The sequence below is a fragment of the Ictidomys tridecemlineatus genome, chromosome 9, assembly GCF_052094955.1.
Source record: "Ictidomys tridecemlineatus isolate mIctTri1 chromosome 9, mIctTri1.hap1, whole genome shotgun sequence".
NCBI lineage: Eukaryota > Metazoa > Chordata > Mammalia > Rodentia > Sciuridae > Ictidomys > Ictidomys tridecemlineatus.
Genome location: NC_135485.1, coordinates 8,593,659 through 8,616,500, shown reverse-complemented (window position 1 = coordinate 8,616,500; position 22,842 = coordinate 8,593,659). Strand labels below are relative to the sequence as shown.

Sequence of the window (22,842 nt, the reverse complement as noted above, 5' to 3'; positions counted from 1 at the left end):
TTTCCTTCCATTGCCTGCCTAACATGGTACCTGGAATATAACAGGTGCTCAATAAGTGCTTATTAAATAAAATATTTTTTTAATTGATCATTGATATAGTACCATCTCTTCATGGTTACCTTTATTGGGAAAAATTTTTGTTTGGATAGTAAATTGTTCAGTTATAATTTATATGGTAGATGGGGAGGTGGGAAGAAGGAGTGAAGATTAAAAGGAAGAAAGACGACGATAGACTGTTTCATTAGAAAACACAAATTCAAATAGACTTTCAATGACACAACTTCATGTTTTTTTAATTGGATATAAATTTCATTGGGGATTTTTTTTCTAGAGACAGAATTCATTCTTATTGAATTAGGAAAGTATTTTAGTTTCAATATTATGATGAACTAGATGTATAAACATCAGTGCTAATAGCTTAGTATTTTAGTCTTCCACAAATTGGTGCTTGTGGCATCTGGACATTTTTTGGCCTGGTTTTTGTAAATAAGGTCTCAGTGATGTTTAAGGAATAGCAACTTGTCTAAAAAAGAAGAAGAAAAAAAAGAACTCTCTATTTTCCAAGGTAAGCAATATAAATGGTCTCAGGAATCCCCCACTACATCAGAAATCTCCTGGAGAAAAATCCCTTGAGCCTACAAACTAAGAACCTTCGATATAATTTTAAATAAAGCTTTTTATGAAGCATGAGAACATTTTTTAGTTGACAATCAATTGCTACTATTATGTAGGCTTACTAGATTTGCAAATTTACAAGTTTTTACAAGTCAGTTGGGTCCCTTCCTCAGGAAATAGGTTTAAGATTTTTTTCCCTCTATTGACTCAAAGAGCCTAGTTGTCCTTAAGTCCTGTGAATATATTTGCCTTATAATTTGACAGCATTGAGTCAACACCCTTATAGGGTCTGTAGCGTTGTAAAAGGAGAAACTGTTCAATAAAGAATCACATTTGAAAAAATAGAGTGCTGGATAAAAAAACCAGTATTGGATATGAGGTCTGTGCTGTACTTTAAAGTACTTTCAGCTATTCAAAGGGACATATCCTTACCCATAACTCCCCGAGTGGACACTTTAGAAATGGAAAAAGAGTTGAATGTGTCTTTGTGAAATTAAACCATAGCTGTAAATAAATTAATATAAATATGTAATGTAATATTGATCTCTTTTGGCAGAATACTGTGTATTTGTGTTAAAGTTAAGATTACAAAACTGTTCTAATTATTAAACTGTTTCCAAATAAATATGTTTGAGTAAATATGTCTTACTTTCAGTTAGTCACAATGTTGAAATGCATTATGTCAAGTAGATTTTTTTGAGCCTCATCAGTGTGTTTAATTTATATAGATAATAATATGACAGTTGAACTTTTTTTTTAAAGCCCATATGTGCCAGTCATTGTGGGCTCTACATGAACTAATTCTGAAAGAATTCCATATTAAAGAAATAAATTTATCATTTCAAGTTTATTAATGTAGAAACTGAAGCATAAAGAAATTAAATAACTTGCCTAGCATTATACAGCTAGTGTCTATGCTAGGTATAATATTGCAAAGTTAGTCAAATTTAAACATGTAAAAAATGTTTTGATTGACTCTAATAGTGCATTTTTTTCCCCTCTCTTTAACACTTTTCTAGTTGATTTGGAGCATATGCGAACAGTAAAACCTGAGAAACATTTACGATTTTGCCAGGAAAATGGTTTTAGTAGCCACTTTGTCTCAGCCAAGACAGGAGACTCTGTAAGTAAAATAATGAATACTGTGTATTATAAGTAATGTTTTACTTTTATTCACTAGTATTCCTGGGCAGTAATCTTCTGTTTCTTAAATTTTGAAACAAATTAATTCCTATTGAAGGCATAAAAGAGATAACATGCTTATTCTGATTATCTTATTTTTGTAACTAATTTAGTATTATTTTATTATTTTAAGGAATATTAAAATTCAAAGAATTAAAAGAATATAGATCACCCATGATCCCCACATCCAGAGGTGACTGTTCTTTATTTCATGTGATTCCTTTTAGTCTTCATTTTTCAGTATTCACAAGCACTAGTACTGCTACTGCCAGCAGTTCTCACTTAGTGAGTACTTATTCTGTGACAGGTGTTGTACTACCTTGATCATCTCCATTTCAAAGGTGAATCTTATGAGAGGGCATGTAAGAGGGCCCAGGTTACCAAGCTGATGATTCGTGGAGGTAGGACTGTGACCAAGCAGTGATGTTCCAGGGCCCCTCTCCAATCCACAGTAAATATTAAAGTGTTAAGATACAATATAGAAATACTTCTTAAAATTTTATTTACTATTTTTATCTGAAGAAAACTTCCCATATCATTTAATAATATCAGATAGATTTAATAATCCATTAGGTAAATGTTTTAGAATATATTTAACCATGTTTATGTTGTTATGTTTCTAAGTTTTGAACATAATGTTCTAATGTAAAATTTTGTCCATAAGATTTTGATGTTTTGATTTTTTTCTTCAGATGGAGTCTTTGACAAGGGATTGAAATATTGTAAATTACTACCAGAAAGGCTAAATTATAGTCATCAGCATTGTATGATTATATACTATTACACCCTTTTTAACATTGAGAATTTATTTATTTTAAAGTCTTTATCAATGTGGCAGGCAAAAAAAAAAAAAAAGAAAGAAAAGAAAGGAAGAAAAAGAAAAGAAAAAAATACTTCACCATTGAAATTTGAATTTCCTTGAAGTTAAAATTGAATCTTTGAAAATTTTATTAACTATTCATTTTCTGTTATTATCAGTTATAATTTTCTTTTTAAAAATTTTTTTAATTTGTTTTAATTAGTTACACATGACAGTGCAATGATCTTGACATATCATACATTTGAATCAGATGGGGTCTAATTTCTCATTTTCTGAGTGTACAGGTTGCAGAATCACATTGGTCATATAGTCACGTATATACATACAATAATAATGTCTGTTTTATTCTGCTGTCCTTCCTATCCCCCCGTCCCCTCCCCTCCCCTCCCATCACTTCTCTCTATCCAATCTAATGTGACACACTTCTTTTTTCCCCCTCACATCGTCATACATGTATTCTGTATAATGATGAGGGTCTCCTTCCATCTTCCATGCAATTCCCCTTCTCCCTCCTTTTCTCTCCCTCCTCTCTTCCCTATTTAGTGGTAATCTTTTTCTCATGCTCTTCCTCCCTACCCTATTTTGAGTCACCCCCTTATATCAGAGAAGACATTCGGCTTTTGTTTTTTAGGCATTGGCTAACTTCACTTAGCACAATCTGCTCTAATGCCATCCATTTCCCTGCAAATGCCATGATCTTGTTATTTTTTAGTGCTGTGTAATATTCCATTGTGTATAAATGCCACATTTTTTTTTTTATCCATTCATCTATTGAAGGGCATCTAGGTTGGTTCCACAGTCTAGCTATTGTGAATTGTGCTGCTGTAAACATTGATGTGGCTGTGTCCCTGTAATATGCTCTTTTTAGGTCTTTTGGGTATAGTCCAAGAAGGGGAATAGCTGGGTCAAATGGTGGTTCCATTCCCAGCTTTCCAAGGAATCTCCATACTGCTTTCCAAATTGGCTGCATCAATTTGCAGTCCCATCAGCAATATATGAGTGTACCTTTTTCCTGCATCCTCACCAGCACTTGTTGTTTGACTTCATAATGGCTGCCATTCTTACTGGAGTGAGATGGTATCTTAGAGTAGTTTTAATTTGCATTTCTCTGATTGCTAGAGATGGTGAGCATTTTTTTGTGTATTTATTGATTGATTATATATCCTCTTTTGAGAAGTGTCTGTTCAGGTCCTTGGCCCATTTGTTGATTGGGTTATTTGGTTTTTTGTTGTTTAACTTTTTGAGTTCTTTGTATACTCTAGAGATTAGAGCTCTATCTGATGTGTGAGGGGTAAAAATTTGTTCCCAGGATGTAGGCTATCTATTCACCTCACATATTATTTTTCTTGCTGAGAAAAATCTTTTTAGTTTGAATTTGTCCCATTTGTTGATTCTTGATTTTAACTCTAGTGCTGTAGATGTCTTATTAAAGAATTTGGGGCCTGACCCCACGTGATGGAGATGAGGGTCAACTTTTTCTTCTATTAGATGCAGAGTCTCTGGTTTGATTCCTAGATCCTTGATCCATTTTGAGTTAACTTTTGTGCATGGTGAGAGAAAGGGATTCAATTTCATTTTGTTGCATATGGATTTCCAGTTCCCCCAGCACCATTTGTTGAAGATGCTATCCTTTCTCCATTGCATGCTTTTAGCACCTTTGTCTAATATAAGGTAGTTGTAATTTTGTGGGTTGGTCTCTGTGTCCTCTATTCTGTACCATTGGTCTACCAGCCTCTTTTGGTGCTAGTACCATGCTGTTTTTGTTACTATTGCTCTGTAGTATAGTTTAAGATCTGGTATAGTAATACCACCTGTTTCACTCTTCCTGCTTAGAATTGCTTTAGCTATTCTGGATCTCTTATTTGGTTTTAAAAAATTCCTATGACCATTTTTATATTAAAAATAACAATCATTTGTTATATTATATATATATATATAATAACATAACCAGTTAATCCATTCAACTGGATTAATGTACTGATTAGGTTAAGGCTCTCAATCATTTCACCTCTGAACTTTCCTGTGTTGTTTCACACATGAGTTTTGGGGGATACCTTATATCTAAACCATAACACTGAATAGTTTATTTTAACCTAACCAAGACCTTTAAGACATTGATTCTAATGCCATTTTAAAATCCCTAACCAACTTGTTAATTTTTTTTCCCCTAGTCTCTTTTTATGTCCTCATTTTTGCCTCCTCCTAACTAAAATCTCATGGCCAATCCAAACCATTACTGTACATATTCCCTCAATTCCTTTTCCCCTCATTCATATTGTCATACTCACTTGGCCAAATCTTAATTCTGCTTTAAACCAAGCCTCCACTTTCCTGTGACTGCAGCAAGGCATGTGACCACAAAAAAAAAAAAAAAAAATACAGAGACATGCCAGACGTTTCACTTCAAATTTACAATGACGAACCTCAAGTGGGCCCTTAATGGTGCTTGGTGATTGTGCCATGTGTTCCTACTCTATCATCTCACCCTCTTATCTAGATATCTAGATGACTGTTTCATAGCTTTTCTTCTCTCTTCAGATGTCTAAAACATTCTCACTCTCTCTACTGGTGACCCTGTTTCCTATTTTCGAAGAAATTTGAAACAAAGAGAAGACAACTTTCACATACTCACATTACCACATCTATAGTAATCCCTCTGCTATCTCCTGCACATCTGTTCCCAAACCTCTTCCCCATGGTCACTGTGGGATCTGTGCTCCTAGGAAGGTAACCCTCCATTGTGTACTTCAGTAGTCCCATTTCCCTCTACCTAGTCTATGATATAGCAGTTCACTTTTTCCAGCATTGTCTTTTTTTCCATGTACTGGATTATAATGTCAGCATACAGGATATTATGACTTATCTTAAAAATAAGAAGACTCTTAATTCCACATCTCTCTCTTGCTATTACTTTATTTCTTTCCTCACTTTCTTGCAGAAGGCCTTGATAGAGTTATCTCCAATTCCTCTTCTTTCAGTTTTTGTTCCAGCAAACTTTTGCCCCTTCCCAAACTGCTATGGCCAGAGTTCACCAGCAACCTCTTTTTTTGCTTAATCCAGTGGTCATTTCTTCATCTCCATCTTTATTACTTAGTAATTGCATATAAAATCGTTGATTACTCTCCCTTCTTTGAAATAGATTCTTCATCTAGCTTCCAGGATTCTATGCCTCCTGATTTCATTCTACTTAAGTAGTCTCTCATCTTGTTTCTTGAACCTGTAAATATTAGAGTGCTGTAGGGCTCAGTTCTTGGGTGTCTCATTTTCTAAACTTACTCCATTAGCATCTGATTTAGTTTCATGGCTTTGCCTAGACTCGTAGATCCAAGTGCCCCCTTGACATCACCACTGAGATGTTTAACAGTTTAAACATGTGCAGAATTGACCTCTTGATATTCTCTTCTCAAATCTCAGTCTTGCCCACTTCAAAAATGGCGTATCCTATCCTTCTAGTTGCTCAGACCTAGAAAATTTTGGTCATACTTGACTCTCCTTTCTCTCACAACCCACATATATCCATCACCAATTCCTTTTGGTTCTACTTTAATGATGAATTCAGATCCTGATGGAGTTGGTTTCTTACCAACTCCACTGCTACTACTTTGGTTTAGTTTCCATAATCTCTTACATTAATCTCCTTGTTGATTTTTCTTGTTATTCACTTGTGATTCTGTAATGAATGCTCAACACACCAACTGAATGGGTCCTACTAAAATAAAAGTCTGATCAGGCCATTCTCCCATGGCTTTCATTTGTGTTCCAAGTAAATGCCAAATTTTTCCCTAGCCCACAAGATCCTATATGATTTGTACCTCCTTCATCTCTTTGCTCATTTTCTTTTATGATTGCTCTTTTTCTCTCTGTTATACCACATTAGCTTTTCTGTTGTTCTTTTAACATTGACCATCAATGAACTAAAACATGCTTTTTGGAGTAAAGTGCGTAAGCCTCTCAAAGGTATGTATCTCTTTTTTATTAGAAATTATAGTTATTAAAGCTGTAGTAAATATTCAGTGAATAATCATGAGATTTGGAGGGCTAGGCATATGGAGGACACTTTTGAGGTAAAGATAAGTTATAGTGCAATAAATGTCAGGATGGAAGTTCTGAGAATCATAGTGGACCTGCTGTAAGCTGACTATGTATGAAAGACTGTTTATAGAAAAGCTTCTGTTGATTTCTGTTTAACTATAATAGTAATGGAGTATATTGTTCCTTTATTCTGAACTGATAAAATACAGTAAAGAGTAGCAAGCTGTTTTACTGAAAAGACACGGAGAGTTTGTTGAAATTGATAGGAAAACCAGAAAGACTATTAACTAGTTGAAAAGAAAAACCTTTTAAGATAGACTAGAGTGAGCTCAGTGGACCAAAATAGAGCTGACAGTGACAAACCAGAGCATTAAGTTATAGATTAATTTATTTTTATTTTCTTTTAGGAATTATGGTAGTTTGTTATGCTAGTAGGTGTGCGTTTTAATGTGGTGGGTTATACTTGTCATGTTAAATATTTACAAACATATGCTTTTGGGATAAATACAAATTTAGACTAATTCATTGAATTTCATGGACTTTCAAACTATGGTTTAATGATTTGAAAAATGATAAGTTGTTACACATGATCAATAAAGTTTTTTTTTTGGAATCACATGTTACATCATATTTTTGCAATTCTTCCTGTTTAACGATTTTTAGAAAATTTACCTTATTTGAACGTAACTTTAAGTATGACTATTTTAAATCATGTGAACCTATTTTTGTTATGTAGGTCTTCCTGTGCTTCCAAAAAGTTGCTGCTGAAATCCTTGGGATAAAATTAAACAAAGCAGAAATAGAACAGTCACAGGTGATTATCTTGAACTGTATATTTTTAAAAATTAATGAATTTTTAACAAATCATTAGTTTTTGTCTATGAATCTCATTCATGCATTCTATGTACATATCCTATAAAACCTTAGATTATGTGTATGAATCAGTATTAATTGCAGAAGATGAAGGATATTAACTTTGTACCAAATTATCATGATCTTGAAACTTCATTTTGTCCCTTTTAGTGGAAAGAAAAAGATTAATGAAAATTTTATCAGTGGCTAATTGATGGGTTAAAATTCTGACCATATTGTTTTGTATCTCTTCATTTAAGTTCTTTCAGGGATAATCTGTTCATCTTTAAAACACTCTCCACTATAATATTAGTTCTTGATGTTATCTTGTCAGTTTAATAGTGTTATTGGTTATTGAGAATTTCTGTGTTCTTTCACTATTCCTCAATAGTCACCTTAGACTTAAAACAAATGAATACCAGCAGTCAAGAACTTGACAATGCCATTGTGATTGTACTTAAGTCTCATGTTTGATAGAATGAAAAATTAGAGTAGCAGTCTGCAGTTAAACTTCATAAGTGGTTTGGTTAGAAGCAACAAACTAACATTTCCCTTCAATTTTCTCCACCCTTCCTACTTTGCTGTACAGCTAAAAAGGTATAATTATCTTTTCCCATCCTTAAATTTTTCTTCCTTTTAAAGTTATTTCTGTGTCACATTCTTGTGGCTACTGTGTGTGTGTGTGTGTGTGTGTGTGTGTGTGTGTATGTGTGTGTGTGTAAATAATTAGAGCAACTATCAATTGAAAAGTTTTACATGGAGGAGGTGGTTATGTCTAGGACTCGATTAAAAGTTGGAACTTGGAAATTTGCTACTTTTAATTCTCATGATTTAAAGATGTTTATTTCAGCACTTTCCATGGCCAGATACAAAGGTAAGATATTTTATGCTGTGTAAACAGGTCCCAAGCACTTAAAAAATAGTTTCTTGGTTTTGGTTTGGGAGAATACAAGAAAGAAGAGTCAAGATAATTTGTTTGATCACACAGACCCCTGTAGACCTCAGAGATCCTTTGGTTTTCTGCTTTTCCCCTTCTTTTTCTAAATGATGTTTATTGCTGGTTAATTGGAGTCTGTGGATAACTATCAAACAGTCAATGATTTATTGATCATGTATTATATACACAATATCATGGTGGATGTAAGAAAGAGTTAAAGGAGTTTAAAATTGTAGTTTCTGTCTCTAGTAAAGAAAATTAGTATATTAGTATATTTTATGCCAGATACTGAACTATCTCATTTATTCTTCAGAATAACTCTCTGGGACAAGTGACATTTCATTATTTTATGGCCAGGACACTGTTTCTGTGAATAAGCTAAGTAACATGATCACTAAACCATGGGTAGGGAGTGGTGAGGCTGTGATTTGAACACAGGTCTGTCTGACACAAGTTCTCTGCTGTCACTACTCTACCATGTTGGGGGAAGGTGTTTGGAATGAGCAGTTTGGAATGCAGAGGAAGAAAAGTGCTGAAAATGAGCTGACATGAACAATGTACCTGGGTAGAGAAGCTTAGATCATATTTAGGAAACAAAAGAGCAGTTTGATTAAAATAAGTGACGATTTGTATAAGAGTCTAAAGGGAGTTTGAGAAAAGATCATAGGAATTTGTGAATGCCATATTGATGAACGTTATCTATAGTAAGAGGGAAATAATTTTTATGTAGGGAATAAAGCAATTTTGATATAGAATTAATTTATTGGGGTATTTTTGTGTATGGTTGGATAGAAAGGGGATTGAGGTAAGGAGACTGGGTTACTGCTATTTTGGGATAAAGACAAGGTCAAAGCAGAGCCAAGAAGAATTTGTAGGGTGTGTGGAATGATTCGATAAGAGAGAGAACCAGAAGTCCAATGTAACTCTAAGATTGCTTGCCTAGAGGAGTGGAGACAAGGTCCTCCAGTGATTGGTGGCTATACTTAGGATGAAAAACATGCTGGTCTTTCACAGGGGTATGAGCTGCACTAAGGAAGAACTCTTGCATTTGGCCTGAGCTGTGTGGGTGTTCAGGTTGCAGGAAGACCCCCCAAAGAGGAGGAACTGGAAAAATTTTAAAAGGCAAAATTTCCAGAAAACTTTACTTTTCTTAGTTCCCTCTTGTCATAAGGGCATCCAGTTACTCTTGATTTAGAGGAGTGTTTAACACCTAGGCATATTTAAACTAAAGAGATATTGGACATGTTAACTAAACAACCCTCTACCCTCTGTCCCTGCACACTGCCCCTTGTTTACTGTGCTTTGAGGTTTCATTCTGTCTTCAGTTTATTGGTGGAGCTTGATTTTAATTCATGAATGTGAAGATAAATGTAAGATACTGAGCCCTCCTCTATCTGTCATGTCTCAGAATTCTTTATGTACAGTGGGAAGACTCATTATCCCTCCCTAAACCTGATGAATTGGTAGAGGTGCCAATTCAATTATTAATTTCACAATTGGTATTTTTCAGTGAAATAATTTTGAAAGTTTGCTTAAAAGAATAAGAAGTTTTAGCTGGGTCTGGAGACATGTGTCTATAGTCCTAGCATTCAGGATTGCTTGTGCCCAGGATTTCACAGTTCAAGACCAGTCTGGGCAACAGAATGAACCCCCATCTTAAAAGAGAGAGAAAACAAGAGAAAGAAAGAAAGAAGTCCTGTGGGGGGGGGGAGGAGAAAATTCTGCAGGTTTTCCATATTTGAAATATTTCTTGAGGGGATTCAAGGTAATGTTTGAGAGTATTTTATATTATTTTGAGGAGAAAATTAATGTCAGAAAATTAATGTAACATGGGAATTCATGCTGTAGTAATAATTTAATTTCTGACATAAACATTTATAAAGAGGTTTCCATATTAGTTTCATTCACTGGTTATTTAAAGGGATTTTGATATTTTAGTTCTAACCCAGGTTGCTTTTGTGTGGGAATCATAAAGTCAGGTTATCAACACATTTTATAAGTTTTGTAACAAAACAGGAAAAGGAAGAAAGGAAAGTGAATGCGATTTATTAATGCAGCAAACATTTTGAGAGTCTGTTCATTGCCAGGGAGCATACTAAAATCTGTGAACAGAGATGAATAAGGTAAAGTCCCTATAGGAGCTTCAGGATAAATGGAGCAGGAAAACATTTAAACAATTAGGTACATTACAGATGCATTTCTCAAAATCCCTAACTTAGTTAATAATTTTATTTGCATTATTTATCAATATTTCTCCTCCCCCAAATATTTCCCTCTAAGATAGTGTGAAAATTGGGACTGTTGTTAACAGGTGTTCTGGTTTCTCAGATTGTTCCTATGTTTCTGTTTGAAAAATAGAGCTTCAGAGGAAAAATAAATTTCTAACTGCTGTTCTTCAGAAAGTCCAGTGTTTAGCTTTTTAATAATTCACTGGATAACCTGTGATGAATGCACAATCTTTTTTTTAAAAAAAAAATTTTAATTGCATAGAAGTTTTGCCATATATGCTTTTGTTAAGGGTTGTAAATACATTGTTAGCCTTGGCATTTTTCTTCTCAGTTAATAAACTAAGAATTTGTTTAATTAGGTATGCATTAGTTTCTTAAAAATTTCTGTAATGTCTGGTACATTGATGTCTCCTCAGATCATTTTCATACTGTATATGACAGTTTCTAAATAGGACCTAGCATGTGGTAAGCATGCTCTAGATTTCAGTTGAGTCTTCATTAACATCTTAGCTAGTAGCTGTGTAACACTAACGCCCATTGAAGGCCTGATCCTAAGACTTCCCTGCTTTTTCACTTACCTGAATATCAACCTTTAAGTAGCCCTGGGAGAACTTCAATTCTTCTTATCCAAATGTTAATCTTTTTATCATTTTCTCCAGTGTTTTTGAGGACTGCACTAGAAATCCCTTCTCTAAGTACCACTTGTCTTCCTTAAAGAACACAGTTACTCATTTTGTACATACCCTGTATTGAACTTTGCTTAATGGATTTCCCCATCATATCCTATTTTTTTTTCCTATTCACCTTTTAAATTTATTTTAAAATAAAATTTCAAGACTATCTGGGATTTTAGACACCACATGGATAAACTTTGTGTTTTATAAATTAGTTGTTTGTGAAGACTAAAGAGGTAAAATAACTTACCCAAAGTCATGAATGTTACTGGTAGCCCATTACACAGAAGAACAGTAGTAACTTTTATTTTAGTTTCTGTTCTGTGCAAAGTACTATGCTATTAACATTCTGTGTCCATGCTGCATATGATAATCTGTAATCTTGCTATACTTTGTATATCAACCAGATTACTCTTTAATAGTTTACACATCTGGGTTTTTTTTTGTCCTAGTCTTACACATCTCAAAAACAGAGATCACACACTACTTATCTAAATGTTCACAACACCTAGAATAGAGATAGTAATAAATATTGCTCCATATTCTGGGTAAGACAAACCATGTCTTTTACTGAGGTAGATACTATCTAGATTAAGGCACAATTATACAGTTAACTAAATTTATCTTTAATGCCTTCCTATGAATCCACCTATCATCTTTACACCTTTTAGCCCAGCCCTAAGCTGCTTCTTGTGTAGGCTCTGGATCTCTACCACTTCCCTTTCCAGTATCCACTTGCAAATGCTCTTTGAAGGTCAGAGTTAAGTAAGATCCTGATCACCCACAAGTCTCCTTTCCTCCTAAAGCCACTTCATTATTTTTACTCCATTGGCCAATAGCTGAGAATAATTAGTGTACTTTCTGACTCTAAAAATAAAGGTCAGTGTTTTGTAGACCATATTTTCTCTGAGAAAAAAATCAATAAATGACTTATAAACAAGCCAGCTGCTGTGAAACCACCTACCATGAAGTTTATGACATGGAAATTAATTTTTCTAATCATAGAAAGCTAAGTTTTGAATCTGTAGCCTTCATTATGGCTTACAGTTTAGAAACATCATACAAAGATTTTTGTCATAGAGTCAAGACCCCTAAGAAAGATGCTGCCTTGCCTTGTTAATTCTTCTTTAATTTTATAAGATGGATGAGGAAAACCAAAATCATTTATGTTAGTCAGGTACTCTGATCAAAATGTCTGGAGCATAGTTCAGTAAGCTGGTTGTTTATAGGATAGGCATAAATCAACATTTGTTGGATTGATGAGTTGCTTACTGATTAGAAATTCCCTTTTCTTCACTGTAATTCATAGTTTGACATTCAGCAGTCAGGTTTAGGGAGGCCAGGTGGTGGTGCTCAACAGTTCACTGAGGACCCCTCCTCAGCCCTCATCTGGTGGTTAGGAGTGCTTCTGTCCATAGTTGAGTGCCTAGTAAATCATGAATCTTGTCCAGAAGTTAATATTGTTTGCTAGAGAACTTAAGCAGAACTGACCTAAGGTAATGCATACATACATATGCCTTAGCATCCTATTAATTTACTCTCAATTGTTCACCTGATCTTTATTCATAGTGTCTTCACAAACAGCAGCCCATATCAAGATGCATTTCTGTTTGTGTCATTATATTTATAGATTCTAGTGCAAAGGAAAGATTTTCTGAAATAAAATATGTGGTCATACAGAAAAGCAAGGATAGCTTCAAGTCTAAAAATAATGGGGAGCTTGTAATCTCTGTCATGCATGTTGTTTCATCCTAAGGGCTGAAGCAGTTAAAAAACATTGTAGTGTAGTTTATTATTTTTACTTAGCAAAACTCTTAGATGTTTGAAAACAATAGCTGTAGCATCTTAATATGGGCTGCTATTTGTGAAGACAATACATATTCTATATATTTTTTTACATGTCTCCCAATTGTTATTTCTGAACATCAGTTTGGAAGCACAAAGGTCAGGGTTAGGAGGGGTGGAGGAGTAATTTCAAAAGGAAATTTTGGACAGGTAACAAATATTATTAAATGTAAAAATAGCCTTTAATTTCTTCATTCCGTGCCCTGCATTGAAAGATGCTTAATTACTCTCTCTTTGTGTTCTTACAGCATAGGTCCACTAGCAAAGCATTTGGGTTGTATGACAAATAGTTGTGTAATTTACCCCTGTGTTCCCAGCAGAGAGTAACTGGCACATAAGATCCTCAGCAATGTGCGTCAAAGGAAATGGAATTAATTCTCTTACTGTACTTTAGTGTAGAAAAGTCCTCTGATATACTGGGCGTTATATATGTTATGTATGATTGTGGGGTAAAAAATAGAACTTAAATGTCTGGGAAGTTCAATGTACATATCTATTTCAATATTTAAATAGAATTATAAAGAGTATTATTTATTAGGTCTCTGTTCCTATTGTTTTTTTGTTTGCATGCTTCTGCTGTTTCTTTTGTGACATGTTTAAATTTATATGTTAATCTTCTTTTTCTACTTTGGTGTTTCCTTCTGTTTTCAGTCATTGAATATACTTTTCATTCTCTCTCTCCCTCTCTCTCTCTTTCTCTCTCTTTTATTCTTTCTCCTTCATCTTGTTTATATTGTACGGAATTGACAGCATATTGTCAGGGCAGAAATAGTGAAGTATCCGGAAGAAGATAATCAACATACCAGCTCTTCTCAGAGTAGAATCTGTTCAGTACAGTAGTCAGGTATTAATGGATAAATTATTGGAATTTGGGGAGGTGGGAGGGGATGACCAGTGAATGCTATCTTGTTCTTTATTCCTTATGAATAGGGAAATTCAGATGATTATTGTACATTTTAGTAAATTAATATTGCATAAGTCCTGTTTTATAACTTTGAAAAATTGATTTTTTGTCAAAAGACTTAAAAATTAAACAAGAAATTTAGAAAAAATTAAAATAACATTTCAGTTACTTTCAAACATGTTTGTCTTCATGGTTGTGTTTATTACACGTGCAGTGAAGTGGAGAGTGGAGGCAGCTCTTTTCTTATTCATTCCTTTCCATTTTTTCTGACATAGCTGGGAATTGAAAGAGTATTTTCAAATTTGCCTTGAATTGGCCTTTTTTGTCTGCTTCTGTGTGCAGACTTAAAGAGTTGAAATCAGTAAAGGATTTGTTTTAATTTAAATTATTACTTAGAGATAAATATTAGGGCACTTTGATAAATTCATTGTTTCAGATGTTTCTTTACATATGGGTTAGTGGAAAGAAGAGAAGATTTAAAAGTATCTTTTAGATTGAATTATTTTAAAAACATGAACATGAATTCATTTTTTAAATTCCTCATTATACCTTATTTTTATTCATAATCCAATAGTGAGTTATTTGGCAGTAAGTTAGGGATTTAGGAGGCAAGTGTTTAAAACTAGAAAAGTTTTTAAAACTTGGTTTCCCAGAACATTTCTGCCTTCTTCCTCAGTCCTCTACAGCATACCTCTCCTCACTGACACACAGACCGCTGTAAACATTCTAAGAGAAGGTATGGCTGAGTATCCTGGTTTTGGGAATATTTAATAGATGATAAAAAATCATGAATTAAAGTATGTGTAAATGATTTATGATTTATCTTGATTCTTTTAAATTATGATCAGGGTTTAATTTTCATGTTGATCTGTCACATTTTTATGAGACTGTGAAAACTGCAAATTAATGTTATAAAACCAGAAGAGACTCAATAACTGAGTTGCCATTGCCTTTTTTTAAAAAAAGAAACACACAAACAAGAAAACCAAAAACACAGCTGTTCATTAGTTCTGACTGATTCTTTCAATATCAACTCCTGCTTCTTTTATGATGTTTATCATCAGGGGTTCACCAAAGTTCAGAAAATAAAAATATACTGTAAGGAGCTCTTTCTGATGTACCGATAATAACTCTTTTCTCTTATGACAGAGGGTGGTGAAGGCAGATATTGTAAACTACAGCCAGGATTCCATGTCAAGAACTGTTCACCCGCCCCGGAGCTCCATGTGTGCGGTGCAGTGAGCGTGTTTTCCTCCTGGGTTGGAGCGCTGGCCACCCTGGGCCATCTAGGAGCTTGTTTATCAGTGACCATCTCTGTAGTTCAGTTCCCACTCTCCTCCCCATCACTTCATCACTAAGTGCTGCCTCTCAGCCACAGGCAGTGCCTTGACTGGAAGGAGTTCAACTTCGGGACCACACACTTTGAAATCAAAACGGAAAGCCCACTCTCTGGAATTGGACTGCTTCATTGAAAGGAATGATGTTGGTTCCTTATATCCTCACTTCTTTTTTTTTTCCCAACGTGAAAGTTTTAACCAAATGTGAAAAACCTCCAAGTCTTGATTATCAGCCAGAATTTTGCCACAACACAGTTTCATTCTCTTATCTGAACTCACATATGTCATAGTATACTTCAGAGTGCAAATATTGAAACAAGTCACATATTTTACCTGCACTTATTTAAGAAGGCATTCTTTTGCTATCTGTTTTAAGTGAAAATATATAAAGCTGTACCTAACTGAAAATGCTTGAAATAAGGCTGTAATAGAAATATTTTTTCATTTTTTAAAAAGAGGCCTAAATTGTTTATACTATAGTTTGTAACTCACAAAGTAGTGAGTATTTGATATTGTATTTTTATTACTGTATCATGGTCATTATGTATTGTATTATGCTCAGCTTAGATGGCTTTATGAATTTTAATAAGTGTTCAGCTGATGCTCCACATGGAATTTTCCCTACAAACTGTATTAGAGTACTCCAGAATGAGTTATAACATCCTGTTAGATCATTGTGGATCAGACTGTACCTGATGTTCAGATGTTTTTCTCTCACAAATAAATTTATTTAAATTAAATTTTTTAAAAATTTCTTTCGGCCATCTTTCTTTTTATTATAGAAAAATTATAATTGAATACATGGTCAGTGATCCTCTGAAGTTCAGTATATAGCCAGTGACTTGGAGTTGTTAGGTTATTTTGTTGGATTCATTAAAGTCTGAATTCTATAGCTTGGCTTTTCAGAAGCTCTGTGACAGCCGCATCCTACCTTTCTATCTTTTCTCGGTTACTCTTAGACCTTTGTGCAAATAGCACTGTGAACTTATTTCTGTCTGCTTTGTGTTTCTTCTTGTTGCGTCCCCATTGTCTGTCCCCTGCCACAAGACGTTGGGCACCATGAAGGCAGTTTTCTTTGTCTTGATCATAGATGTGTTTTGTGTTCTGATATGGTGCCTGGCATGATGGGTACCCTGTATTTGCTACAGTGAAACAGGAGTGGATGCCACTCCTGTACAAAGCTAGCTGACGGCTCCATGTGGATGCCACTCCTGTACAAAGCTAGCTGACGGCTCCATGTTACTCCCTCTTAGAAGGCGCCCACCACCTTTGCTGCATTAAATCAGAGCTATTTGTATCCCTCTCTTATTGTTTCATAAGTCATGAGCTAATTGAAGGGCAGTTCTGTGTTTCTTCTCTCTTGTGTCCCTAACAGTGCCTATCAGGGTGCCTTTCTCATAGGAAAGTTGCCACAGTGTGTGCAGAAGTTTTGGACATTTGATTTTGGAGCTGTGAGGGATTTTATAAAACTTCTTTCACATCCTTGTGTGGCTAAGGAGACAAAATAAGTAACTTGCCAGAGGTTATGGAAGCTCAGTGCTAGACTGGGTAGATCATCTATCTCCAGAAAAGAAATTAAGTTTAAAAATTTAAAGATGACTTAAACATTTTGACTGTACTCATTAGGTACTAGATCTAACTTCCTTATTTGGATTTCTGTATCTTTTATAATAATTTAGCACCCTTTTAAGCCCTTCACACAGTTCGGTTTATCCTTCCTTTCAACATCTTCCTAACATATGCAAACCAGGGCCATTAGGAGAATATAAAGTTGAATAAGTGAGATGTTAACCTTCATAGGCTATACAGTCTTGTAGGAGACATGTTTGTTGTTGTTGCTGCTATTTTAAATGCCGTGGTTGATTGAAGCCCACTACTGAACTAACTTGTCCAAGGTTTTATATTTAGTAAGGAATGGGACCAAGTTCCTTTTGGTCATTCTGTGTTGTTTATATCTGTGTGAAAACTTGAGGACTTTGAAAAGCTTCCCTCTCCTGACCCAGGACAGCTACTGCAGTACTATAAGGTGTGATTTTATACATACATACGATTGTACAAGCTCAGTGCTGCTGGTCTATGATGAGAACAGAATTCTTCAGTTGTGTATTTTATAAAGTTTGAGCACTGAAAGGGACTGAGTGGGGGCAGGGGAAAAATGGCCTCTGTGGACTTTTCTAGAATGGCCAGTTCTGGACGTTTCTAACACCTGTCACATGAATAGTTTTACTTTCACACCAATCAATGAGAAAGGCATCATTGGCCCCTCTCTCCGAGGGAACTGAAGCTGAGGATAAGTGAGGAGACAGTTAAGAGCCCTCCTTGAGTCAGTGGTGAAGCCAGGAGCTGCCCCAAATGCTTCTGAGGTATAATGGAAGAAACTGGGACCTGTTTCTATCTGCTCTCCAGATGCCCTGCTCCACTGACGTCCTTCCTGGGCATTGAACAGGTCTGGTTTATGGTTCTCTGGAGAATTGGCCATGGGCCTGTATTCCACCTGTGCTCTCACGCTGACCACCTCGACCTGCAGTGTGTGTCCAAAGGAGCCGGTGATAATTTTCCCCCTGAAGTCAGAAATTGAACCCCTTCCCTGTTCCCGCCTTGGGTCTCTCAGCTAAGTGTGGCCAGTCGCTGAGAGCTTTTTGGGCCAAAGCAAGCAGGCATAATGAACACACAGAAACAGCAGGCAGAGAAAGCCTATTTCTAAATTCCATATTACAATTTTCCCCGTACCTCGGGTTTTATTTTTGAAACAAAAAGTAGAATTCGTGCTTGTTTTACTTCAACTGTTACCTCTCCTGCCTACAGTTTTTAATTTAAAAAATTACAAGTCTCCCCATGATTACTTTGTAGTTTGAGGCACTTTGTCTCCTGAAGACACATGCTATAAAATTTCAAACACATTGTGGTTACTTCTGCTGCTTATTGAGCTTTTGGAAAACACAAAAGTCTTCCACCCATGTTTGGATGCTGCCTTTCAAGTTCACCCTCTTATGTGTGGCAGACCACTCTGGAGTGGTTTTTGGAGTGGCCCAAGAGCTCCTGTGACTACTTCATTATTCCAGGAGGAGGTAGGCCAGGACCTTTAAAGTTGATTACTGAAACAAGCAGAGGACATAATAATTGTGTGCCTTTTGAAAACAGAGAAGTTTGGGGCCATAATCCACACTGGTGGTGGCGAGATGCTGGGTGTCCTGTGCACTTGTGAGATTGAAAGGAACCTGAGAGGCAGACATCCGCTGCCTCCTGGTGCCCATGTCACCACTCCTCCCAACATCAGTTTCCCAAATTATTGGTGGAGCCCTCCTTCTCCATTTTTGGCCACTCGTTGCTCTGAGAGTGGATCCTTACTGGTTTCAGCATATTAGGTGATATTCTCCCCTCACCTCAGTGGTTGGCCCAGAGTTGAGCTGATCAGTCCATAGAGCTAATGAAACCGGAGGAGAAATTTGCTGAGGTTTCTGAAACAGAAAAGGAAAAAGCTTTTCTCACAGAAGTTTCCAGAACACTGTACCCACTGGACTAGAATAAAAAGACATGTAGCTCTGAGCAATGTTGGCAGCCAATGTGAGGCCGCAGAGAGCGAGCCTCCCCAGGGACAGGGCTGATGCCAAGGGATGGGGGTCAAGAGCCCAAATCCCTGCCACTGTGCTTGAGCCCTGGATCATGCCATACCTGGATATGCTGATTTTCTCTGTCATTTCAGTGTCTCTAGTTTTTGATTATTTCTTGCACAAGCAACTATGACATACTGGGGTCTTTGCTCGACATCAAAGACAGATTAACATGATGTGTTTTGCCCCTTCAGAACTTAGTCGAAGGCACATGCAGAACTCACCAAAATGTAATAAGACTGTTAAATGCTTTAATAAAACAATAATATTTGGGGCTGAGGTTGTGGCTCAAGTGGTAGAGTGCTCACCTAGCACGTGTGAGGCACTGGGTTCTATCCTCAGCACCACATAAAAATATTGTATCCACTTAAAACTAAAAAATATTTAAAAAAACAATAATATATAAGATGCAGCTTAGCAGTAAGGGTAGAAAAAAAGCAGGTATGTCTGATAGGAGGAAACAAGGCCAATAGGATATTATAATAACCTTCAAAAGCTCATGTAGCCTTATGCTATATAAGGTGAAGACGGTTCTCCTCTGAGTAGGTTGTGTGTGTGAGTCACCTGGGATCTTGATTGGGTAGGTCTGCAGTGGGCTTGAGGTTCTGCATTTGTAATGAGTTCCCAAGGATGCTGGTGCAGCTGGGTTTTGGACTGCATCCTGGATTGCAAAGGATTAGGCCAGGCCTACAGTGTTTTTTGCCTTATGGATGTTCCTCTTTAAAGAAATAAGGTGCATTCTGATTACAGTGAGGGGACTCAATGTCTTATGAAACAGTTGAAGGAAGACTTCACGCTAAATTAATGTGGAAAAGAGAAGGGCTCAGAGAGACTCTGAAGGTCAGACAGTGTGCTTTAGGGCAAGGCTGTATCTGTGCTATAGGACCTGTGGTACCCAGAAATGAGTAGGGAGACGCTATGAAGATTTCTATCCAGCTTAACAAAGAACCTTGCAAACATTTTCTCCCCAAAGATGGAAAGGATTCCTTTTGAAGCATTGTATCATATTGCAGGGTTGTGGACTCATACGCCTTCAGAGGTTATCCATGTAATCACAGGAATAAAAAGCAGGTAAGTGTGTAAGACAGTAGGGAGTAGTGGTCACTGATGACCAGTTAGAGGGCATATGCCCTGTCTAATCCAGCTTTTCAAGTTCTGTTGGCCAGCTTCCTCTGTGTGGCCAGGGCCACTCTTACCCCATTCAGAATCTTCATGCCTGTTAGAAAATGGGTTTCTTTCTCAAGTCCCTTTCTTGCCTGTTTTCAAACATTGTCTTACCATTTTTGTTAGAACAAGGCATTTCTCTGTTCTAGAGAACATGCTACATCTACAGCAATGGTTTTGTGAATAGCAGCCCCAAGGATGGGCCGGATTCTGCCTTGTGACTGTAAACCTTAGTTTCTGGATATAAAGCTAGTGAAATTAGGAGAGAGAATATTATTTGTCAAGCTTTTTCAGAGAGCAAAATCATGGTGTTCAGGCCACACCCTGGGGATACAGCATGTGCAGACCTGGTGTCTGCCTCAGGAGGCCCCCAGCCTGGAGGAGTAAGCAGAAGAGCCAGGAAGGCCATGGCACCTAAGGTATCGGGAGAGGTTCCATCTGGAGAACGTGGCATGCAGCGGCGGTCAGAGCATATTGGGTGGGGAGAGAGGGCTTGCAGGAGAGCCTGGAGGGAGCCCTCCCCCAGAGCACCCTCCCTGCAGGAAGTGAGCCTGTCAGTAGGGCAGGGCCCTCTGGGCTGAGCTCAGAACCATGTCTGGCCCTTCATGACACCAGGTTTCCATTCTGGAGAGCTGGAAACGAGGAAGGGCAGACTACTTGCTTCCAAGTCCTGATCCTGAGTTGTACTGGATGTTCCTGGGCCTCCCACACTGTGGAGGGAAGCGGACTCGGGGCTGTGGGTTGGACTGAGGGAGGCACATGTCTTGGGCACTGCCCATGCACATTTAGCCACCCTCACCTTCGCCCTCAGTCCTTCATGAACATGGAACCCACATATTGCACATGGTGGGGACTCCTGGATGCCATGTCTCAGACCCCTTTTTGTTTTCCTTGGCTGCTGCCCTGGTCTCCCAACACCTGGTGGATCGCTCCAACAGCTTACCTCGGAGGCCTCACAAACCGTTGCACACACACCTCAGAGAATGGGCTTACCTATGGGTTTTAAGTCACTCTCTGGTGCCACACCCCCCAGCGGCCCTCTGTGGCCTTTTCCATCAAAGAAAAGTGAATTCCTCTGTCTGACATGCAGAATCCTCTCACAGCTTTCCGGCTCTTCCTTCTAAAACATCGGCTCTTCTTCAACTCTGCAGACCACTGATTTCTAGCAGGTGGGCCCCCACTCTGCACCTTGGCTGGGATTTCCCTTGGAAGAAAGACCCTGAAGAGGACAGTTAGAAAACTTACTTCTCCTGTCTCAAAACCCAATTGCCTAGCCAGGCACAGTGGTCCACAACTGTAATCCCGTCAGCTTGGGAGCCTGAGATGGGAAGATCGCAAGTTCAAGGACAACCTGGGCAACTTAGCAAGACCCTGTCCCAAAATAAAATAGAAAGGTCTGGGGATGTAGCTCAGTAGTAGAGCACTTGCCAGTATCACCATAAACAAGAATGAAACTGCCTGCATGATCAGTCAGACTTTTTAGATTCAGTTTTCTGATCTGAAAAACCAGAGGTCTGGGCCATCATTCACCATCCATCCTGATTCCCAGTGCAGTGCAGGTATCCAGAGCTCTTTCTAAATGTTTTCTCCTTTGATGTATGTGGTAGTCAGCCTCCCAAAGGGCCCCTCCCCTAAGGTTCTCACCTCCTGATAATCGCACCTTGGTGTTACCTACCCCCTGATTAAATCAGAGCTAATTGTGACCCTGGAATACCTCAGCAGGGATGGTGGCGGTGTGAGTGAGCTCCAATGCCACCCAAGGCACTGAAGCTCCCTCCTGGGTCCCTTGCATTACTCTTCCTGGATGAAGCTGGACACCATGCTGCAAGAACATTCCAGCAGCAACGTGAGCCTGTGGACAAGACACCCTGCTGACATTCAGTACCGACTTGTGGCCCTTTGGTTCAGCCAACTTGGAAACCACCAGTCAGGGCTTTGGGTCATTGTAACCTGGCTTTTTACTTGACTGCAACCTCAGCAATGACCCCAGCTAGAAGTACCCAGCTGAGGTGCCCTCGTGTTCCTCACCCACAGAAACTAGGAGTGATAGTGAATTGTTATAGTTATTTTAGGTCCCAAGTCTGGGGGTAATTGACTTCATAGCAATAGAAAACTAATTCAGTGGGTGTTGGTATGATAACTGACAGACTGGCTTAAAGGACATTTTGAGTGCATTGTATTTTTCTTAAATTTTGCCAAACCATCCTTCAGAGATACCATGTGGCTTACTGTGCTAATTACAAATGAAAGTGTGCCCTTCGCAGTGACCTTGTAGTTCCCATCAGAAAATGAATTCCACCCCTTCTCATTTCACCCTGGAAATGGTAAACCCTTCTGTAATTGCGGTGTATGTGCTGACCCCTCTCGTGTTCTGCACGGTGCAGACAAGGGCTGACTTCCACCATTGGTCACAAGCAGAGTCGCAGCCTGGGCTCAGTCAGAGGTCCATGTGTACAGGAAGTTCTCCTGGTACCTCTATCTTGGTCCTACATACTTGCCCTAACATATTCAGTGGCGTCATATTTTTTCTTATCCACATAATAAATACCCTTACACACACTCCATTTAACATTGTTGATTCTAACTTAATTATATCAAGTCCCAGCACATAAGTGGCTTATTAAAGCAAAGGCTCACAGGT

At 37.5% G+C, this 22,842-nt stretch overlaps 1 protein-coding gene across 4 annotated transcripts in view; it reads left to right on the top strand.

Moving 5' to 3' along the window:
* Rab28 (RAB28, member RAS oncogene family) overlaps nt 1-16,180 on the top strand; it is a 79,046-nt gene extending 62,866 nt beyond the window's left edge. Inside the window, exons 5-8 of one of the 4 annotated variants that reach the window (XM_078021047.1) lie at nt 1,635-1,738; nt 7,386-7,463; nt 14,766-14,825; nt 15,239-16,180. In XM_078021047.1, the coding sequence (XP_077877173.1) occupies nt 1,635-1,738; nt 7,386-7,463; nt 14,766-14,810 (227 nt within the window). In that variant the 3' untranslated portion in view covers nt 14,811-14,825; nt 15,239-16,180. Of the gene's footprint in view, nt 1-1,634; nt 1,739-7,385; nt 7,464-13,935; nt 14,030-14,765; nt 14,826-15,238 lie in introns of those variants that run through there. The other 3 variants (XM_078021045.1, XM_078021046.1, XM_078021044.1) reach the window with 3 other exon arrangements.
* The last annotated feature ends 6,662 nt before the right edge of the window (nt 16,181-22,842 follow it).